Source organism: Pangasianodon hypophthalmus, chromosome 7 (genome assembly GCF_027358585.1).
Source record: "Pangasianodon hypophthalmus isolate fPanHyp1 chromosome 7, fPanHyp1.pri, whole genome shotgun sequence".
Lineage (NCBI taxonomy): Eukaryota > Metazoa > Chordata > Actinopteri > Siluriformes > Pangasiidae > Pangasianodon > Pangasianodon hypophthalmus.
In genome coordinates this window covers 18,956,056-18,974,305 of record NC_069716.1, presented here as the reverse complement: position 1 = coordinate 18,974,305, position 18,250 = coordinate 18,956,056, and the positions used below count along the sequence as shown (strand labels likewise).

The following is an 18,250-nucleotide window of genomic DNA, read 5'->3' as shown; positions in this document are numbered from 1 at the left end:
TTGTTTCGTTAATGTGATGATATGATATTGAAAAATGCAGTAATCAAAAAAAATACATAAAAAATTTCTGCACATCGAAAGAGAAAAGCATAGAGTCTTAATATATTTTTCTTTCTAAATATTGAGCAAAATTTATTATTATATTCACCCCCATTACTTTTCAGCACCAGTGTAGGAGATAAACATGAAAACAGCAGGCAGGTTTCAGTTCCTATATGCATGAGTCATATACAGAGCAAAAATCACCGTAACCAAGAAGTTTGCCATTCCTAGTGACAAGTTAAATATGCCGACAAAATGTTCGGATGTTCAGTCCCAGCAAGACGTCTTTGAGGTGCATTTTTGCTCTATAAAGTGAGGCCAAGTATCCAGATCTGGTCATAGATCTGGTTTCCCTTATAGCCCTGTTCTCTGTTGTGGAGAAGATCAGTCACTGAAAGCATGTGAACTCTCACTGAAGGCTTCTCTCTGTGCGTCTGCCTCTGCTCCAGAGACGCTGAACTTTTCTAAAACATTAAAATGTCTGGATTCATCTCCTTTGCTCTTTTACTACTGCGTAGTAGAGTGTGTGCTACTAAGCAAAATACCAAATTACACTTACAAATATCTTTTTTAAATTACAGACTAAAGGGTGTCGATATGCAAAAGAAATATACTGAAACATGTTGTTAATTTATCGATAAACAAAAATAAAATATACATTCATTTATAAATGTAAATAAATATAAATATAAAAATATATGATTAATGGTTTCTTTAGAAATGTATAAAAAAGGTGATTTGTTTGGGATAGAGAGAGGGGGTAGAGATCATGCAGTATAAATGCAAAAAAATGAATATATATATATATATATATATATATATATATATATATATATATATATATATATATATATATATTTGCAAATTAAATGGTAAAATTATATCTCATTCTATTCATGTAACAATTTTATTCAAGCACAATTATTTTTCATTTTTGGAATGTATCCTTTTTGCTGTTTTATGTCTGTGATCTCTGCCCAGAATGTAGAGGCCTTGTCTTTCTTTTTCCTACAGCGTGAAGAAGAGACCAGTCCTCACAATCCTCCTGAGAAACATTAATTTGACCTAGATTTGGAGCAGATAGCAGCTGACACTACATTTCTACCATCTAGCATTGGATCCTGCAGGATGTCATCCTGGTTACCTAAATTTATTTATTATGGTTTATTCGGTTATATTTCCAAGTTTCTGCGTATATCAGTGACACTGAATAGTCTTTAATTTTTTTTGTTCATTCATCTTCAGTAACTGCTTTATCAGGTCAGGGTCACAGTGGATCCCTTAGGATCGAGGGTGGGAATACACCCTGCACTGGACGCCAGTCTGTCTCAGGGTACCATGCACACCAACACTTTCACCTGTAATTTAGTGTAGCCAATCTACCGACTGTCATGTTTTGGGAGCTAGGAGGAAACTGGAGAACCTGAAGGAAACCCAAGCAGACATGGGGAGAACATGTGAAACTCCACACAGACGGTAACTTGAGTTTAGGATCGAACCGCGGTCCCTGAAGCTGTGAGGCCACTGTGTGTGCCACTTTTTTTTTTTTTTTTTTTTTATAGTTTACTCTATTTCTGATATTTAAAAAGTTGTTTACTCAAAATGTATATTATTTGATTTACTCTTAGATGTGTGTTTACTGCATGTTGTACATGCTGATTGCCAAAGGAAATTGTAGCTAGGGTGTGTTCATTTGATCTGTGTGTGCATGTGTGCATTTGTCTGTATATAAACCACTTACAAAAGTTTGTGTGATAAGTGTCAAAGTGGAGATGTAACTGCACAAGTGGCTTGTAATGGAAGGAAAAAATAATAGTAGTATCTGTAGTAGTAGTAGTAGTAACTTTTTTTGGAACATTTTGTCAAATATTCACAAATATTTACTGCAAAGGCAACTGGCTAATGCTTAATATAAATATATGTTTCAGCACAAGTGTAGGAGATATAGGAGACATGAGAAGTTTCATATAGAGGAAGAGAAATTACAGTCACCTCTACTGAAGCATACTGTTTTAAACCATGGGGAACAGACTAGTTTTTGAGTAAACTTCACTGCTAAACTGTATGTAGTATATATAACTGTCTATAAGACACACTGTTAGAGGAAATTTTGAAATAATGCCTCATTGTCATTTGTCATTTGAATTCACTGAATGCTGTTATAGTAAATAAAACCTTTTAGATAAAAAAATAAATACCAACATGTTAATCTTACCTGGTTTGCTCTTTGTCTCTTTAACATTGTGTATGTATAAACTGCTAAACTACAGCATCACTATTTCTACAAGGGCGCCACCTTGTGTCAACTCACTGATGCAACAGTTTCTATATGTTTTTATATGTTGGTGGTGATTAGCTTTCCATACAGGGATAGGAATATCTGACCATTTGACATTTTGATCTTATGAGAACATTTAAATGGTTCTCACCAGGAAAAATTTAATTTTTTGGTTACCAAGGTTAAGATTAGGGTTAGATTTAGGTGTAGGCATTAATAGTTATGTCTGTATGTGTGTGTGTGTGTGTGTGTCAGGGTCATAAAGTAAAATCCTTACACAAAATGGATAATGCAGGCAGCCAGTGTCTAAAAGCTATTGCCTATAAGCTTTGTGGTTAATATGCAGTGTTACTGTGGCTGATTACCTCATGTATATTTTCTGTAAACTGGTCCCCAATTAGAAACGGGTGAGCACCCTCTATGGGACTATATCACACTGTTCCAAACATTAATAAAAACTGCTAACACCAGAGGAGTTGTAAGATTTTTATGTTCGCAAACATTCTGAAACTTTAATTAGGTTTGAACCAGGAAATCAAACTCAAATTTAATTTAAATGAACCTGCCAAAATGAACAGGTTTTATTTCTAATCACATGTACAATATCTACATTTTAAGCATGAATTATGACATGTTCATCACAGCTGAGATGTGAGACAGGAACAGTATTTATTTAGCATATAAAAATATACTTATTTAAGAATTGAGTAAACCAGATGGTTACATATAGAACTGCGGTTCTACAATGACCACCATGGTGGTGTCCTTTAGAACAAGTGGAGTCATCCCATCTGCTGGTTTTCTGGCCTAATAACAAATCCAACAACAAAGCCATCACCTTGTGACCGTGACCTTATGTGGGTATCTTTTAAAGGCTCCTCAGTGTGTCACATTTGTCCTCTAGCTGTTCTCATTAACCCAAGTGACCACAGTGTCCTGGCTGTCATCCATTTAGATGTAGAACAAAAACATGTAAACTTCCATGCTACTTTCTCATGTTTCACACCGCCAGTGTGTTTTCCTCGGGAAATAGTAGATGGTACACAGTGAGTTTAATGATGTTGCTTCACAAATGTCTGGAAGTGACACTTCTTGTAGTTCTGCCTAGGAGCTGGCCATAGTACTTTTCGTAAGATAGCAGAACCCCTTTATGGTGCTCCCCAAAGCACACAAACAGCTGGTCAGTGACTTCCGCGTAGCACCTGAGAGCCCTCACTGGACACAAGACTGGTCTGGGCACAATCTCATCCACAAGATAGATTTATAGATGGATCCATATGCTGTGGTGTTAATATCTTTGGCAGAAATGCTGTATTTGGCCACAGCATGACATGTATGTCCCTAATGCAGACACTGTACGCTGAGCGATAATGCATGCAATTCACTACTAAACTGTCCTGACAGTAGTGACGGCCAGCAACCAACCTGCCTTAAGTGAAAGCGTCGTCCATTAGTTGTACAAACAACTTAGCATATCGTTCAGAGCCCACAATGGGAACATCTTTTTGCACTGAGAAAATTTTTGACTAGTTTATGCACTCATAGTGGTAAACCATCAACCAGACCCCAATGCACAGACAGTTTATGTGTGCAGTCTGCTGTGGCACAGTAACCATTCATCTGTGACAGGAGGTTCAGCCTCATAAGTAGTAGAGACACAGTGCACATCAGTAACATTAATAACAGATGGAATCATGGCCTGTTTGGCCAGAATGGAGCGATCAACACGCTTGCTGCATAATCTGTTTGAATCACTGCACTTTCCGCAGCAGCGTAATCATCTGTTTCCACCCAGTCTTTGAACCACATCTTCACATCCTGTCGTTCACTTTGCTGTAGGTGTTCCAAAATAGCTGAACTATGTCTCTGTGTGTCACACCACTATTATTGCCAAGCACAGGACTACTGCAAAAGAAAAAAGTGCTTCCAATTTTAATTGCATTGTCCCAGTAGGTGAGCAGCTCTTAAAGGCAGATGTGCATCTGCTCACTTCAAGAACATCACCCTAGTGTCACATAGTCTGCACTAGCAAATGTGACCCTCTAGCCACACAGATTTCATTTCGAGGACACTGATATGCTGACGCTATGACTCATTTTTACACAGAAATGACTTGCCAAAAGTCAATTAATTATGGTCTTGTAATGTGGTGTTAAACAATAGATTCATGTTCTTACGTTATCTAGTTAGTTGTAATGCCTGGGATAGATAACAGTTTCCATTCTCTGCTCTGGTATGTTGTGTAGTTGCCTAGTTTCAGGTGCTATAGAAGCTATTTTGGAGCATCAAAAGCAATCAAAAGCTATCATTATTATTATTCACCATGTGTTAAATTAGATAAGATAGCTAGTAAAATACATTATATGGCCAAAATGATGTGGATACCTGACCATCACACCCAAATGTGGTTCTTCCCCAAACTGCTGCCACAAAGTTGGAAGTATACAATTGTTTAGAATGTCTTTGTATGTTGTATCATAAGCCCCTGCAAACAAAGTGAGGTCCATGAAGACATGATTTGCCAAGGTTGGTATGGAAGAACCTCAACCGCATTGAAAATGTCTGTGAGGAATTGGAATGCCAACTGCACACCAGACCTCCTCACTCAATATCAGTGCCTGATCTCACTAATGCTCTTGTAGGTAGATTGGCAAATCCCCACAGCAACACTCCAAAATCTTCCCAAAAGAGTGTAGGTTATTATAACTGCAAAGGGGGACTCAATCTGGAATGGGATATTCAGCAAGCACATATGGGTGTGATGGTCATATAACTACATAACTTTTGGCCATATAGTGTATTACTCCTGTACATTATGCTAATGCCGTTTTAAGTAATAGATGGCGTCAGTGATCGTTCAGTGGGTTCAGAAAGTCAAAACACCATTTTGTAATATTCAGTGAAGTTCTCACAGTCCAACAGCTGTCGATTCTGCACAAAGGAGAAAATTCAGTCACTGTGGCACCATAGGCTCAGAGCTGCAAGGTCTGCATGACAAAAGTAGCCCTAATGGCATTCCAAAACAAGCTGACATTCTCTTTTATGCTCTTTTATCATAAGGCAGGCCATATTACATTACATTTGCATTTACATTACGTTAGCATTTAATAAACTTTATTTTCTGTGTATGATGTCTTCATTCTTTTTCACTCATATCTACCAAATATTTTTATTAGTGGGTTTGGGGAGGGGGTCAAGAGACCATTGGGGTCAATGTTCTGTCCTTTAAAAGCATTTTTTGTGGATATCATCAGTATCAGAGGTATTTCCAAAACTTCATTCAACTGCATTATCATAAAAAGAGAGATATAGATGTATTACAGAGCTGTGGGAAAAAACAAGTGAAAATTTAAGACTAAAATGTGCGTAGTGAAGAAGCTGATCATATTTGGGTTGACAACCTCATTCCAATTCAGCTAGAGAGTTAATAAGTGGCTAATTCATATGTACGTATGAATGTATAGCTACTTAGCAAACCAGCAGTAAACATACCAGTATGACTCACTGAAGGGTGAAAGGTCACTGCAGTCAATACAGATAATGTTTAAAAGTGTTTTTAGGCCAATAATACTTCAACCTTGGCACTTGCATGATTTCAGACCGGTAGCACTAACATCAGTAGTGATTAAATCATTTGATGCATTATGGTATGGAACCTATGAGGTGAAGTACAACATCTATTAGATCCCTATCAATTTGCTTATGAAGATGGTAGAAGCACGGATTATGCCTTAAACAATACCACACTTTTTATTTTAAAGCACCTTGAATATCCTACAGCTTATGCTATACTAATGTTTATGGATTTATGGATTTTATTTTAGCATTTAATACCATAATCCTGCAGATCCTGTTAAAAAGTTGAAACAGATGGAGGTGAATCCTTATATAAGGTATTATGCATTTCTTATAGGGAGACAGCAGCAGGAGAAAGTCAATTCTATACTCTCTGACTCACAGGTTGTAAGTACTGGAGCTTCTCAAGGATGTGTAAGAGGTTGTGCGGTGGTGTGAGGAGCACAACCTGATGATAAACATCAAAAAATCTAAAGAAATGGTTTTTGATCTCAGGTCTGTTGGTGACCACAGCCAAGTTTTAATCTATGGGGAGAGAGTTGAGCAGGTAACAATATAGAAGTATTTAGGGATTCATTTTGATTTTCAATTACAATGGACTCGTCAAGTTGAGTATGTTTGCTAACGAGTTAGTCAGTGTTTGCATATTTGACGAAGGCTTATAGTTCTTGGATAAAAGCACTATGTTATTGTTTTACAGGGCAGCCATTGAATCATTATTTGTTATGGTATTACAACATGGTTTGGTAACCTGTCTGTTAAACTCAGATCACAACTCCAAAACCTGAAAAATAATTGGCATGCTGCCCTCCCCTTCTATTTAGGAGATATTTGAGGAGACTGTGAGAAAGCAGAGCCTTAAAATCATTTGTGACCCAAACCACATCCTTCACAATGAGTATGAGTTGATATGAAATAAATACAATGCAGAGAGAGGAGCCTGCATTAACGCTGTCTTTAAAGTGCAGACACTTCAGACACATGTGTACAGTTCTAGTAGCATAACAAAACAGCATTTCTGATGCTGAGACCCAGGAATGCTGGGTAGTGTAATCATTCACACACACACATTATGACACCAATGGCCTTCTATAGTCAATCACTCTTTCAGTAACTGCTTTATCCTAGTCAAGGTTGTAGTGAATCCAGGTATCATGATAATACTGGGTGCAAGGCAGGATATTTCACCCCAGATAGGACGCCGGTCCATTGCCGGGCATCATGCACACATTCATTCACATCTGGGAGCAATTTAGCATCGCCAATCCACCAACCTGCACACTTTTGGACAGTGGAAGAAGACTAGAGAGTCTGGAGGAAATCCATGGGAACACTCTATACAGACAGTAGCATGATCTACTGAGGATTGAACCCAGGACCCTGGAGACACTTCAACACAGCACCTCCCACCTTTTCTACTCACCTCACAAAAAAGGAATAAGTCAAACAAAACATAGGGGCTGTGTGGAGATCTGCTTTGGCTTACTTTGTTTTTCTAATAATTTACTGAAACTTTTTTATTATTATTTTTACTATACAAATAAGTGAAAACTCACCAAATGCTAATAAGACAGCATGAGTGGTTGATTTATGAGATTAAGTGATTGACTTATGGGATTTTGCACCAAAATACAGTAAACTGATTTATGTAAGATTGTTATAATTCTCCTGACAGGTCAAGATGTACAGCTGTATAGCTTTCCTAGGGGAAGATGCAACCTTTCTAATACTCAGCCACTAAACATAAAGTAACACTAGATGGCAGCAGAGAAGTTTCTATAAACTTTTCTAGGCCACAGCAAACCAAATGCATGTGTTATGGAGCTGCAAAATACAATTACACTTCAATCTTAGACAAGTGTAGACAACTACAATTAAATCTTACACTTTATATCAGATATTAAAATAATAGCTATATCTTTTTCTATGAGTCTGTAGATATTTCTGACACATTGTTTAGCAACAGCAATATTTAGCACCAGAACAGGTGAGTTCTCTTGCCTTAAACAAAAAACGTAAATCCAAAATTCCTTTTATAAATATTTTATCTCAGTTCTATATAATTTCAAACATCAAATAGTTTTGGTCTACAGTATATAGCATCTGTAGACTGTGTTGCACAAAGTACATAGTGTCCACCGTGGTTCAGGGATATGAACAAACCATGTGTGTGCATATGTGTGCATATGTGTGTGTGTGTGTGTACATATACCTGAAGGCTTTTTGAAGGCTGCAGGAAGCTGCGGTAATTTCCTCCAGCCTGCGTCACTAACGCTCCTCCATGCCTGGAGTCCTAACCACAACCACATGGGGCTCTGACTCTTTCAAAGAGAGCATTCCTCACCTCACTGGGACTCAAACAAGAGAGAAAAATACACGCAGAGTAAATGTCAAGGTCAAGGGAAAAATATAGCAGAGAAAAATATTATTACAGATAAAAAAGGCTTTATTAATGCCACTTTTAGTGTTCATTATTTCTCTTCCATTCCATTTGAACTGTTGGCATACTTGAAATACTGAACAGTCTTTTAATGGGACTCAACTAAGAAGGATTTTGTAGATATAAGATTTGATACATAATTATTAAACTTATTCTAATAATTCAAGTCCGTCTTCATTTTTCCCACTTCTGCGTTTGATATTTTCTCTGAGTTTCTTTCAATTAACCTGAGCTGGATGATGGACTAATTGCACTGAGCTCTATCTACATAATAAAGTCAGTCCACTTCATAGCTTAAGATGAAAGAAAATTTATGCATCTACGAATGATTCCTGTGATCCCACAGAGCGCCACTGTGAACTACTATCAAAGGCAGAGTCAAATTAAAGGATGTATTTGCAGGTAAATACACACACACATACACACAGTGTGCCTCTGATCTTAAAGGCCGAGCAGCAGGGATTCTCACAACTCCCAGAAATCAGGAAAGGATTAGTCACTGATATTATCACAAAATAGAAATGCCTAAGCAATGACCATCGACAAACTTTCTTATATGACAAGATTTAAAGCCAGACGTTTATGTACAGAAAATGATTTATCTGTTTACCAGACTCGAAATAGTCTCCAAAAAGGAGGGTGGAATGCTGCATTTTGTGTGGCGTTGCAGGCTCTGCCCTCTGCTGAAGTAATGGAGTACTGCGGTTTGGGGAATAAACTCAGCCAAATGCAGTTGCAATCAACAGTTGAGTACAGATGGACAACAAATTAAAGGAAAAACAAGTGTCTCTGTTACGCTGTGGGGTAATATTCTGGTCCACTTTTGATTATTCTTACTGACAACTTTATCCTACGAAAAAACATTTCTATTCCAATTGGGAGAGTCTTCCAGGATGACTCCACCCCCATCCACAGAGCACAGGGGCACATTGAATGGTTTGATGAGTATGAAAATGATGTAAATCATATGCTGTGACCTTCATAGACACCAGATCTCAACCCAGCTGAACCCCTGGGAGATTTTGGACTTATGTTTTCGACAGTGCTCTCCACCACCATATCAAATCACCAGTTGAGGGAATCTGTTTTGAAAGAATGGTGTTCATTCCTCCAGTACAGTTCCAGAGACTTTGCCAAGATGCACTGAAGCTGTTCTGGTGGTTTGTTTTGGCTCAATACCTTACCCTTTCCGCCTTTCACCTTACACTTTATAACGTGTCACCTATATGTACATACAAAAGTGTTTATACATTGTGGATAAACCTACTGCTTCATATCTTTCTGTCTCATACACACACAGAAAACTAACACAAAACACTGACAAGTCTGTTACTTGAAGATTGCTGCATGCTTGATTTTTATGCAGCATCCTGTGCCATGAGATTGGGCAGGAAGTTTGCCTTGGCTGGGTAACCGCCACTCAATGAATCATTTATGAAGACCAAAAATATTCGAAATTGAAAATACACTTACTGTCAGTTATGCTGAGAAACCCAGTGGATTAGTCTACCCATAGGAAGGATTCAGTTAAATTTCTATGAGAGTGGCATATACAAGGCTATGTACAGCTGTGGACATTAAGGTATAGAGAAAATGCTGTAATAGTATTGGTAGAGGTATCTGGCTAGCTAGAAGCAGCATTTATAACTACAACCCAGCAGTAGTAAATCTGTTTATAGCACAGTATTGGTGATTTCCTAAATCATGATTGGCCAGAATGTGTTGATTAATTTTCTATAACAGCACGACTCGGACAGTATTTTTGCTCTAAGGTTTATATATTATCATTTCTATAGTAACAGCTAATTCACAGGTACTTACAGGCAGATGGTCCACATGATCTAAGACTAATAATAAACAGCTACGAAATGTGTTATTTACTGAAGAAAAATGTATAATCGTTAACATGGTGAAGGATTCTGTAAAGAGACATTTATTTAACATTTAAGGAAGGAGTCTCAGGTTTCAGCACTTTGTAAGTGTCAGTAATTTTTCTGCCATGGGAGAGTTGTGCAACAGAGCATGCTTTCTGGTTTTTAGTAACATAACAAGCTGTTGTTTTTTTGTCTTATTGACTTCAAAAGAGAGAGAAAACTACAGCTGGTGAGGGAACGACTGTTTATAGCTGCTGTAATCTAAATGATACCAAGAACTAACTTGTATTGTGGATGTTCCACAAAATTAAATGTAAGTATAAACTGATAAAAAAGCACAATACTTCCTTTTTCAATTAATAAAAAGTAATCTTTGGCAAATTACTGGGGTCCCTGGAGGACTAGTGGTTAGGCCACAGTGCTCTCACTGCTGTGGCTCAGGTTTGATTCCTGGCCAGGGAACCAACTCCGACCACTGGGATTGCGTGCAACAGAGCGCTCTCAGTGCCGGTCCCAAACCCGGATAAAACGGAGGAGGGTTGTGTCAGGAAGAGCATTCAGCTTAAAACTGTGCCAAATCAAATACGCGGTCCAGTGATCCACTGTGGCGACCCCTAACGGGAGCAGCCGAAAGAGGAACAACAACAACAGGGTAGTAACAGTAACTCCATTTTGTGTCAGACTGCATCACACCACATCTTGATTATTTTCCTATAACAGCATGCCCTATTCCGGATTATATCTTACTTAATGCACAGTACTGTTTGTTTTATTCTAGTTTATTTAGTGACTTTAGAAAGCCATTTAACTAACGTAATCCTAGAACTGGCCTAAAACAATGCTTGTGCTAAATTATTAAATGGAGCTGATCAAAATTGTGTATATTCACATCCTTAGACATAGCTTGCTGCATGCTCAAATGTCCTCATAGACTGGGACTGAAGTATTCACGAAGAGGAGATCCTCCATATCTGTGCTCTAGAATGGGTTTCATGCTTGGCTGCAAGCCAATTTTACCCTTGAGAGTTTCTTAGCCATTTCCACTGTCTGTGAGAAGCAAATTCCCAGCTCACTGGAGGTTTAGCAAGTCTATCATCGTTGCTCAGACACTGTCTACCTTATTACTGCTCTTTTTGTGTAATGATCTGGTGAAAACAATTAGCAATCTCAGTGCCATACTGAGCCAATGTATTACAGTCCACTCCTGAAGGACCACAGAACTTCACGGCCTAGAATCTCAATCAGTTCACCTAATTTTCAAGGCTTTCTTGAGTCAGATCACGTAGGTTAGAGTAGTGAAATCTCTACCGTGCAACGTTATCACCCTCCCAGCTGTAGTTTGACACCTGTGATATAAAGCATACTGAATGAAGTAATAAGGTTCAGATGAGATGTGAGTTCTAAAGTGCTTCTTTATTTCAATTGGCGACTGCTTCACACATTGCAGGATATTATGTTCAATTTGAACGGCAGCCAAAATCCATCAGAGCCCTATGTCAGGGAAAACTGTGAAGTTAATGCATACAAAGTCGGATAATGGTCCTTGGACAATGAAATAGAAATTTATCTGAATTAAGTTTACATACAGTTTCTGTTAATGCTTTGTGATGCACAAGTTTTATTGAGCTCATCTTTTTCAGCATAATATTATTGTGTAATGGGAAACAAAAGTCTGATCTGTATTGTCTGTATGCCTTTCTCAGAGCTCTGACATGGAGTTCAATTCAGTCCCTGGACCCAGGATAGAAACAATATTCCCAATAAATGCTAAATGTGCTTCAGATAAATATAATCTATAATATTGACATGTTCCCAGTCTATATTGGAGAAGAGGTCCTTTGGAGACCTTGTATATGTAAATGGGGTTAAGGAAAAGTGAACTGCAGTATCTATTTTAATGGGCCATGCTGAAATGCAGCCAAGTCTCAGATAAAACATAAATAACAGCAGAGGAAAACTTATACGCAGACCAAGAATATACACAGCATACGCACACTACATTGTCAAGCTGCATATGAGAAAGAACCAGTCATCCCAACCCATGTATGACTGAATGACTACAGGATGATTCTAATCTGAAAGCTAACTTCTAAAGCACACATTATTATTCATAATGTACAGAAGATAAATGTAATATCTCACTTTCTTGGACTACCATAAATGCAGTTATATAATTCAATATGCATATGCATAGATGTGATGGGTGATGGTGGTTTTAAATTTTGAATATAGCATGTTTGCTTTATGTGGTTAAATCTGAACAAAATAATTTTTAATATTAGAATTTTTACACAACCATGGTTTAAATTCATAGGTAACTATAGTATCAGTTATGTATTTTGGTCCTCCTGCATTGAACATGAGTAGGAAACAGCCTAGCATTGATAGAAAAAGGAAACACTAATGCTAACAATCATTTGTTAGTGATAGCTAGCTAGTTTAGTCTATGTTTTCTTGTCTTTTGTAGCCTGGGCGGTTTTTAAGACTGCCAATATCTTTTATATTGAACTACCATTACATCGTTTGTGTAGTATAAAGTGGTGGAAAGCACACTATATGGCCAAAAGTGTGTGACAAATCACACCCAAATGTGCTTGCTAAACATCTCATTCCAAATCCTTTCTACTTTTTGGAGTGTGGCTGTGGGGATTTTGCTCATTCAGCCACAAGAGCATTAGTAAGGTGATGGATGTCAGGAGCTGATGTCAGGTGAGGAGGCCTGGGGCACAGTTCCAATTTATCCCAAAGGTGTTCAGTGGGGTTGAGGTCAGGTATCTGTGCAGGGCAATAAAGTTCTTCCACTCCAAACTTGGCAAACCAAGTCTTTATGGACCTCACTTTGTACACAGGAGCATTATCATGCTGGAACAGGTTTGGACCTCTTTGTTCCAGTGAAGGGAATTGTGATGCTGGATACAGAATATAAAGACATTCTAGGCAATTCTATGCTTCCAACTTTGTGGTAACAGTTTAAGAAAGGCTCACATACTGTATGGCTGTGATGGTCAGGTATCCATATATTTTTGGCCGTATGAGCAGTGGTGGCTCAGTGGCTAAAGGCTCTGGGTTACTCATCAGTAGGTCAAAACACACTCCAAAGTTCAAGCTCCAGCAATGCCAGGCTGCCACTCTTGGGCAAGGCCCTTATCTCACTCTGCTCCAGGGGCTCTGTATCATCTCTGGCCCCAGGTTCCTAACATTCTGGATTATTCAAAGAGAGTAATTTCACTGTAATGTAGATTTGGCTTCTTCTTCTATATCCTAGGTGCCATGATCAGTGTGTGATTGTGTGTCATTGAGTGTGTGGTTGAAATGAAATCACAAATATATATGCATATTATGAGATTATTATTATTTGACCATTTGAAAGAAATGGATATGATACGAGATTATATATAAAATCCCTGCTGTACTTAGCATCCATCCATTTTAATGAAGTGTCTCAGTTGTGTGTGTGGTGTTGCACATTTGTGTGTGACAGAGGGGAAAGGGGTAAGCAGGCCTGAAGGTGTGATGGGACCTACTGAAAGAAAGCAAAAGAAAGAAAACAGAACACTGCCCTCTGCCCTCTTTACTTCCTCTCTTCTGAAGTGTGTAGAAGTTATGCGCTGACAGCTAATCTCATTCTCCTGGGGGGGAGTAAAGTTAGACACTCGAGTTTACAAAATCACACTGCGAAAATAGAACCAGCACCACTCACTCTCCTGTAGGCAGCTTTTCTTAACCTTGAGGCCTGCTCTCTCTCTCTCTCTCTCTCTCTCTCTCTCTGACTGTGAGCTGAAACTGTGAGACTGCATCACATTAGATCAGTGGAACAGCCAACACTGGGCTGTGTGTGTTTGGCCATGTCTGTTTACTTAAAGAAACCCATTAGGAGAAAGGTGGGCAGTGACAGTAACAGAAAAGAAGAAGAAAAAAAAAACCTCAACAAACAACTGGCAGTGTTCAGCTCTAAACAGCACTCAAAATATGTAGGACACGTTGACTGCATGGAGGAATACATCTGACAAGGAGTTTATTTCTCTACCGAATTCATTTCTTTTAACTGTGCACAGCTGCTAACAGGAAAATCGTGACAAAATATAAATAACAAAATCCAACAGTGTTTGTTTTTAGTGCTCTTTTAATTTAATTACAAACCTCAGTTAAAAGTGGCAAATTGTCTAAATTTTCCAACATATTCCATTTTATCTTTCACTCATCAAGAATGTAACATTGAACAACTGAAAAATAGTACGATATTTTGTCATTATATTCAGCCATCACCTATTGGCAAACAATGCTAAGAGCTTATTGGAATGCAATGAAAGAAAAATACAATTATGTTATACAAAGATCAAAAATACTATTAAAAACCCTTATTATAAATGGCAGCGCTATATTAATAAACTGCTATTGACATTTTACATGTAAGTACAAAATATTGTTGAGGTAGCACCCTCTAAAGTCACTTTTAAATGTTAAAATACTGAATAGACATGAATCGACTTTTTTGTTTTATTATTTACATTACAGCAAATCTATGTTCCTTACTTCATTACAATTGAATTCCTTTGGTAAACGAATGGTCAGACCATGTGCAGTCCTGCATGTTTAAATTGTACATTCACAACATTTTTGCATCATTCTTTTGGATTCATTTTTTTTTTACATAATGCAAAAAAGGGGGCAAATGCATTGTTTTACAAAAAAAGCTTTTTTTATTAAGAACATTCATTCCGTTCTGTTCCACCACTGACTCTTGGAGAGTTATCAGACTGCATTATTTTATAACTCACCCGCTGTTTTCTCTGCAGCGTGCCTGTGATGGTTTTCAGGGTAAAAAAAAGGTCAAGTGTGAAAGCTTGGTGCACAAGGGCAGCTCTGGCGCCAGACAGGTCCCCTCAAGACGCATTCTCCAGTGTGTGTGTGTGTGTTCCCCTTTCTTGGGGTGTAAACATTAGCAGGGCACCTTGTATTGGCCTAATGAAGACATCTCGAAAGGGGTCTGGCTGAAAGACTAGCCCACACCCATCTCTGTCAGTAGGGATCATAACAGCCCAGTTTGGCTGGGCATCTACTCATTATGAGGTTATGCTAAGACCATGTAACATCCAACAGAGACCCCATTGTGTTTCTGAGCTTGGTGTTTTTTCTCTTCCTCACCCATATCAAATGTCAGCCTGGGAGGGAAGGAAAGTATGTGGTGGACCGTAGGAAGAAAGGAATGGGCTAAATAAACCAAACCAAACTCAGAGAAGAAGATTGGAAATGAAACATTCTCAAGATGACAAACTTAACTTTGGTTTAAAAGACATAACACAATGTGTAAGCTTAGCTTACAGTAAAGAAAATACTTATTTGCTCTGATGTTTATGTTAACATTCATGACTTTTGCCCATTTAAACAAAAAAATACCATCTTTTATTTATATAAACGTGACTGAATATGAACTGATAAACATCTAAGACAAACACGTGGAAAAAGAGATTTTTTTTATGAATAAAGTATACAATAAACTATGGAAATAAAGCATCTATAAAAATATAAAGGATTTTTTTTAAACAGAAAAACATTGATATCTTATTTGTTTAATAAATCCTACAGTCTAGCAAGTTAAGACTCGGAAAGCCGCGATTGGAACAGTCAACTGGAAAAAAAGGTTCAGTGCAATAAATGTAGGTGATTTATTTACTGAGCGCGTGTAGATCGGTGCTTTTTTTTTTCTTTCTTTTCTTTTCTTTTTTTTTTTTTAGAAGATTTTGACGCGCTTACCGCCCACAGCCCGGCCTCCTTTGAGCGCTCGGGGCGCGGGCTGCTCCTTGGAGAGCGGACAGTACTTGATGGTGTGTGCGTTGTCGCCGTTGGCGCTGCACAGCGGGCACGTGTATGCGCGCAGGATCGGGCACACCACGCGGCCGTCGGGCGCCTTCAGCACGTGCGAGCCGTACACCTCTTCAGGCGCGCCGTTATTCCGACAAAACACGCAGATCTTGGGCTCCTGCTTGGCGCGCGCCGCCGCCGTCTTGCGCACCTTCCTATCCGCGCCGAACAGCTCGAAAGCCGTGAAACTTCCTCCTCCTCCTCCTCCTCCTCCGAAGCCCGCGTCGCGCTCATGCCCTACAATCCCCGCGCCGTGGCTACGGAACGGGCCGAGCGCCGAGAAGCGCTCCTTGAGCTCGAGCAGGGAAGGCGGTGGCGGGCTTGCAGGAGGGCAGCAGCAGCCGCACGACGAGGAAGAGGAGCAGCACGAGGAAGAGCAGCAGCAGTAGTCCAAGTGCGCGGCGCACGGGCACGCCGCCGAGTCGTCCAGTCCCAGTGTAGCTTTCAGAGACTCCGTGATGGAGTTGGGGCTCGCTCCGCCGCCGGGACCGCGCTTGCTGCTCTGCGTCACCAGCGTGGACAGGCCCAGATAGTCGTTCCAGAAGTTGAACGTGTAGTCGTAGGACGTGCGCGCGCTTAAGTAGCTGTGGTTTAAAAAATCCATCTCGCTTTTCCCCTGACTCCCGAGCGGCGCGATGGCGCCTCTCTGTGCAGGATAAAACGGATAATAAATATTCCGTCCCGACTGAAACGGCACGTAGCTAACAGATGTAGTCAGGTCCAGCGCTTGTCTTGGGTATTTCGGGCTGCGCGCGAGGCTGCTGGTTATAAGCCTGGAGAAGGAGCGGAGAGAGGGGCGGGGCTCTTTGCGCTTCGAGTTTGGGAGCAGATCAACAGCGTGTTTTCTTCAGCACGAGCTAAAGCCCTCAAAAGGGAAACGACTCTGCAAGAAAAAAAAAAAGCGAGCAGTACCGCAACTTTGCAACTTTACGATGTAAAACAGTCATAAAGCGTGTTAGCTGCAGTGTGCCTGCACTCCTAATCAACACACTGAGAGGGATGAGAAGAGAAGCTCGCACATGATGCACAGCTGCGTTTGAAACCTTACACAACTGCGTAATATTTTTTTCGGGAAAATGTCATTCTATCGCCATCCACGACCCCTCCCTCCCTCCCTCACACACACAAGCCTTATTTTTGACTACTGCCACCAGCACTCTGTCTTCCCTACAGCAAAATGCGAACTAAGACGACACCTTTTGCACAAGTGTCTCTTATAAAACACTAGCAGCTGAACTCACTGGAACTGCGTGCTTGTTTGCGTGAACGCGCGGCTCTTTGTTCTTTGAGCGCGCGGCCATCGCACCTGCGCACAGCAGTCCACTCCATGCAACAAATATGCAATAAACCCTAAAACTCCTCTTCCAACAAACGTGAATGCACATCTATATATTTATGTATGGGCGTGTTAGTGCATGCCAGCAGTCTTTCTGTTTCTAAGTAAAGAAAGCATTCACTGTAGCAGCAATCATGGTGTTAGGGGAAGAACCCATACACCTGTTAGTGATTCTTGATGCTTGTCCACACACACTACAGTCCTTTCTCTGCAGCACAGCACTTAACCGAGCCTCGAGCTGGTGTATCATTTGGAGTTAAATGGCCTAAGCTCAGATGTCAGTAGATTTGCTCAGGTCCCGCAGTTCTTTTTTGATGGTGTGCCCGCTGTGGACTTGGCTCTCAGTGAAGGGCTGTAGTGCTGGAAGGCTTTTGTTCTACAAGCTCCTGGCTCACTGCAAGCATACTGAACTGCACTGGAGCCAGCTCTCTCTCTCTCTCTCTCTCTCTCTATCTCTCTCTCCAAAGAGCTCCTGGCCCAAATCCTGGAGCCACAGAGAAACTTGTAATAAGGGTCTGGCTAGATTAAGTCATCTCCAAGTAAACAAAAGACTGCTTTGCATTTTTGTGCTTTGTTTAACACACCAAGAGTGGGTGGGAGACGAGGGGCACAGGCACAGACACAGACACAGGTGCAGGCCAGCTGAACACTATATATGCACACTAAAGATGTGCATGCACTTTAGCCTCTCTCTCTCTCTCTCTCTCTCTCTCTGGCTCCATCTCTCTAACATGTGCATTATAGATACATTTTTCAGGCTGTGATGGAGATGTAATGATTAATGCATTTCAAATTGTGGGCTTTTCCCCCCTTCCTCACTGTCGACTATGTAAGAGATATAA

The 18,250-nt window shown here is 39.8% G+C and overlaps 1 protein-coding gene across 1 annotated transcript; it reads right to left on the bottom strand.

The window, feature by feature from the left end:
* Positions 1-14,315: 14,315 nt before the first annotated feature.
* nanos1 (nanos homolog 1) lies at positions 14,316-17,108 on the bottom strand. The gene has a single exon (XM_026917336.3). It carries the CDS (start codon positions 16,674-16,676, stop codon positions 15,942-15,944), a length of 735 nt encoding a protein of 244 aa, XP_026773137.3. The 5' UTR covers positions 16,677-17,108; the 3' UTR covers positions 14,316-15,941.
* Positions 17,109-18,250: the final 1,142 nt, after the last annotated feature.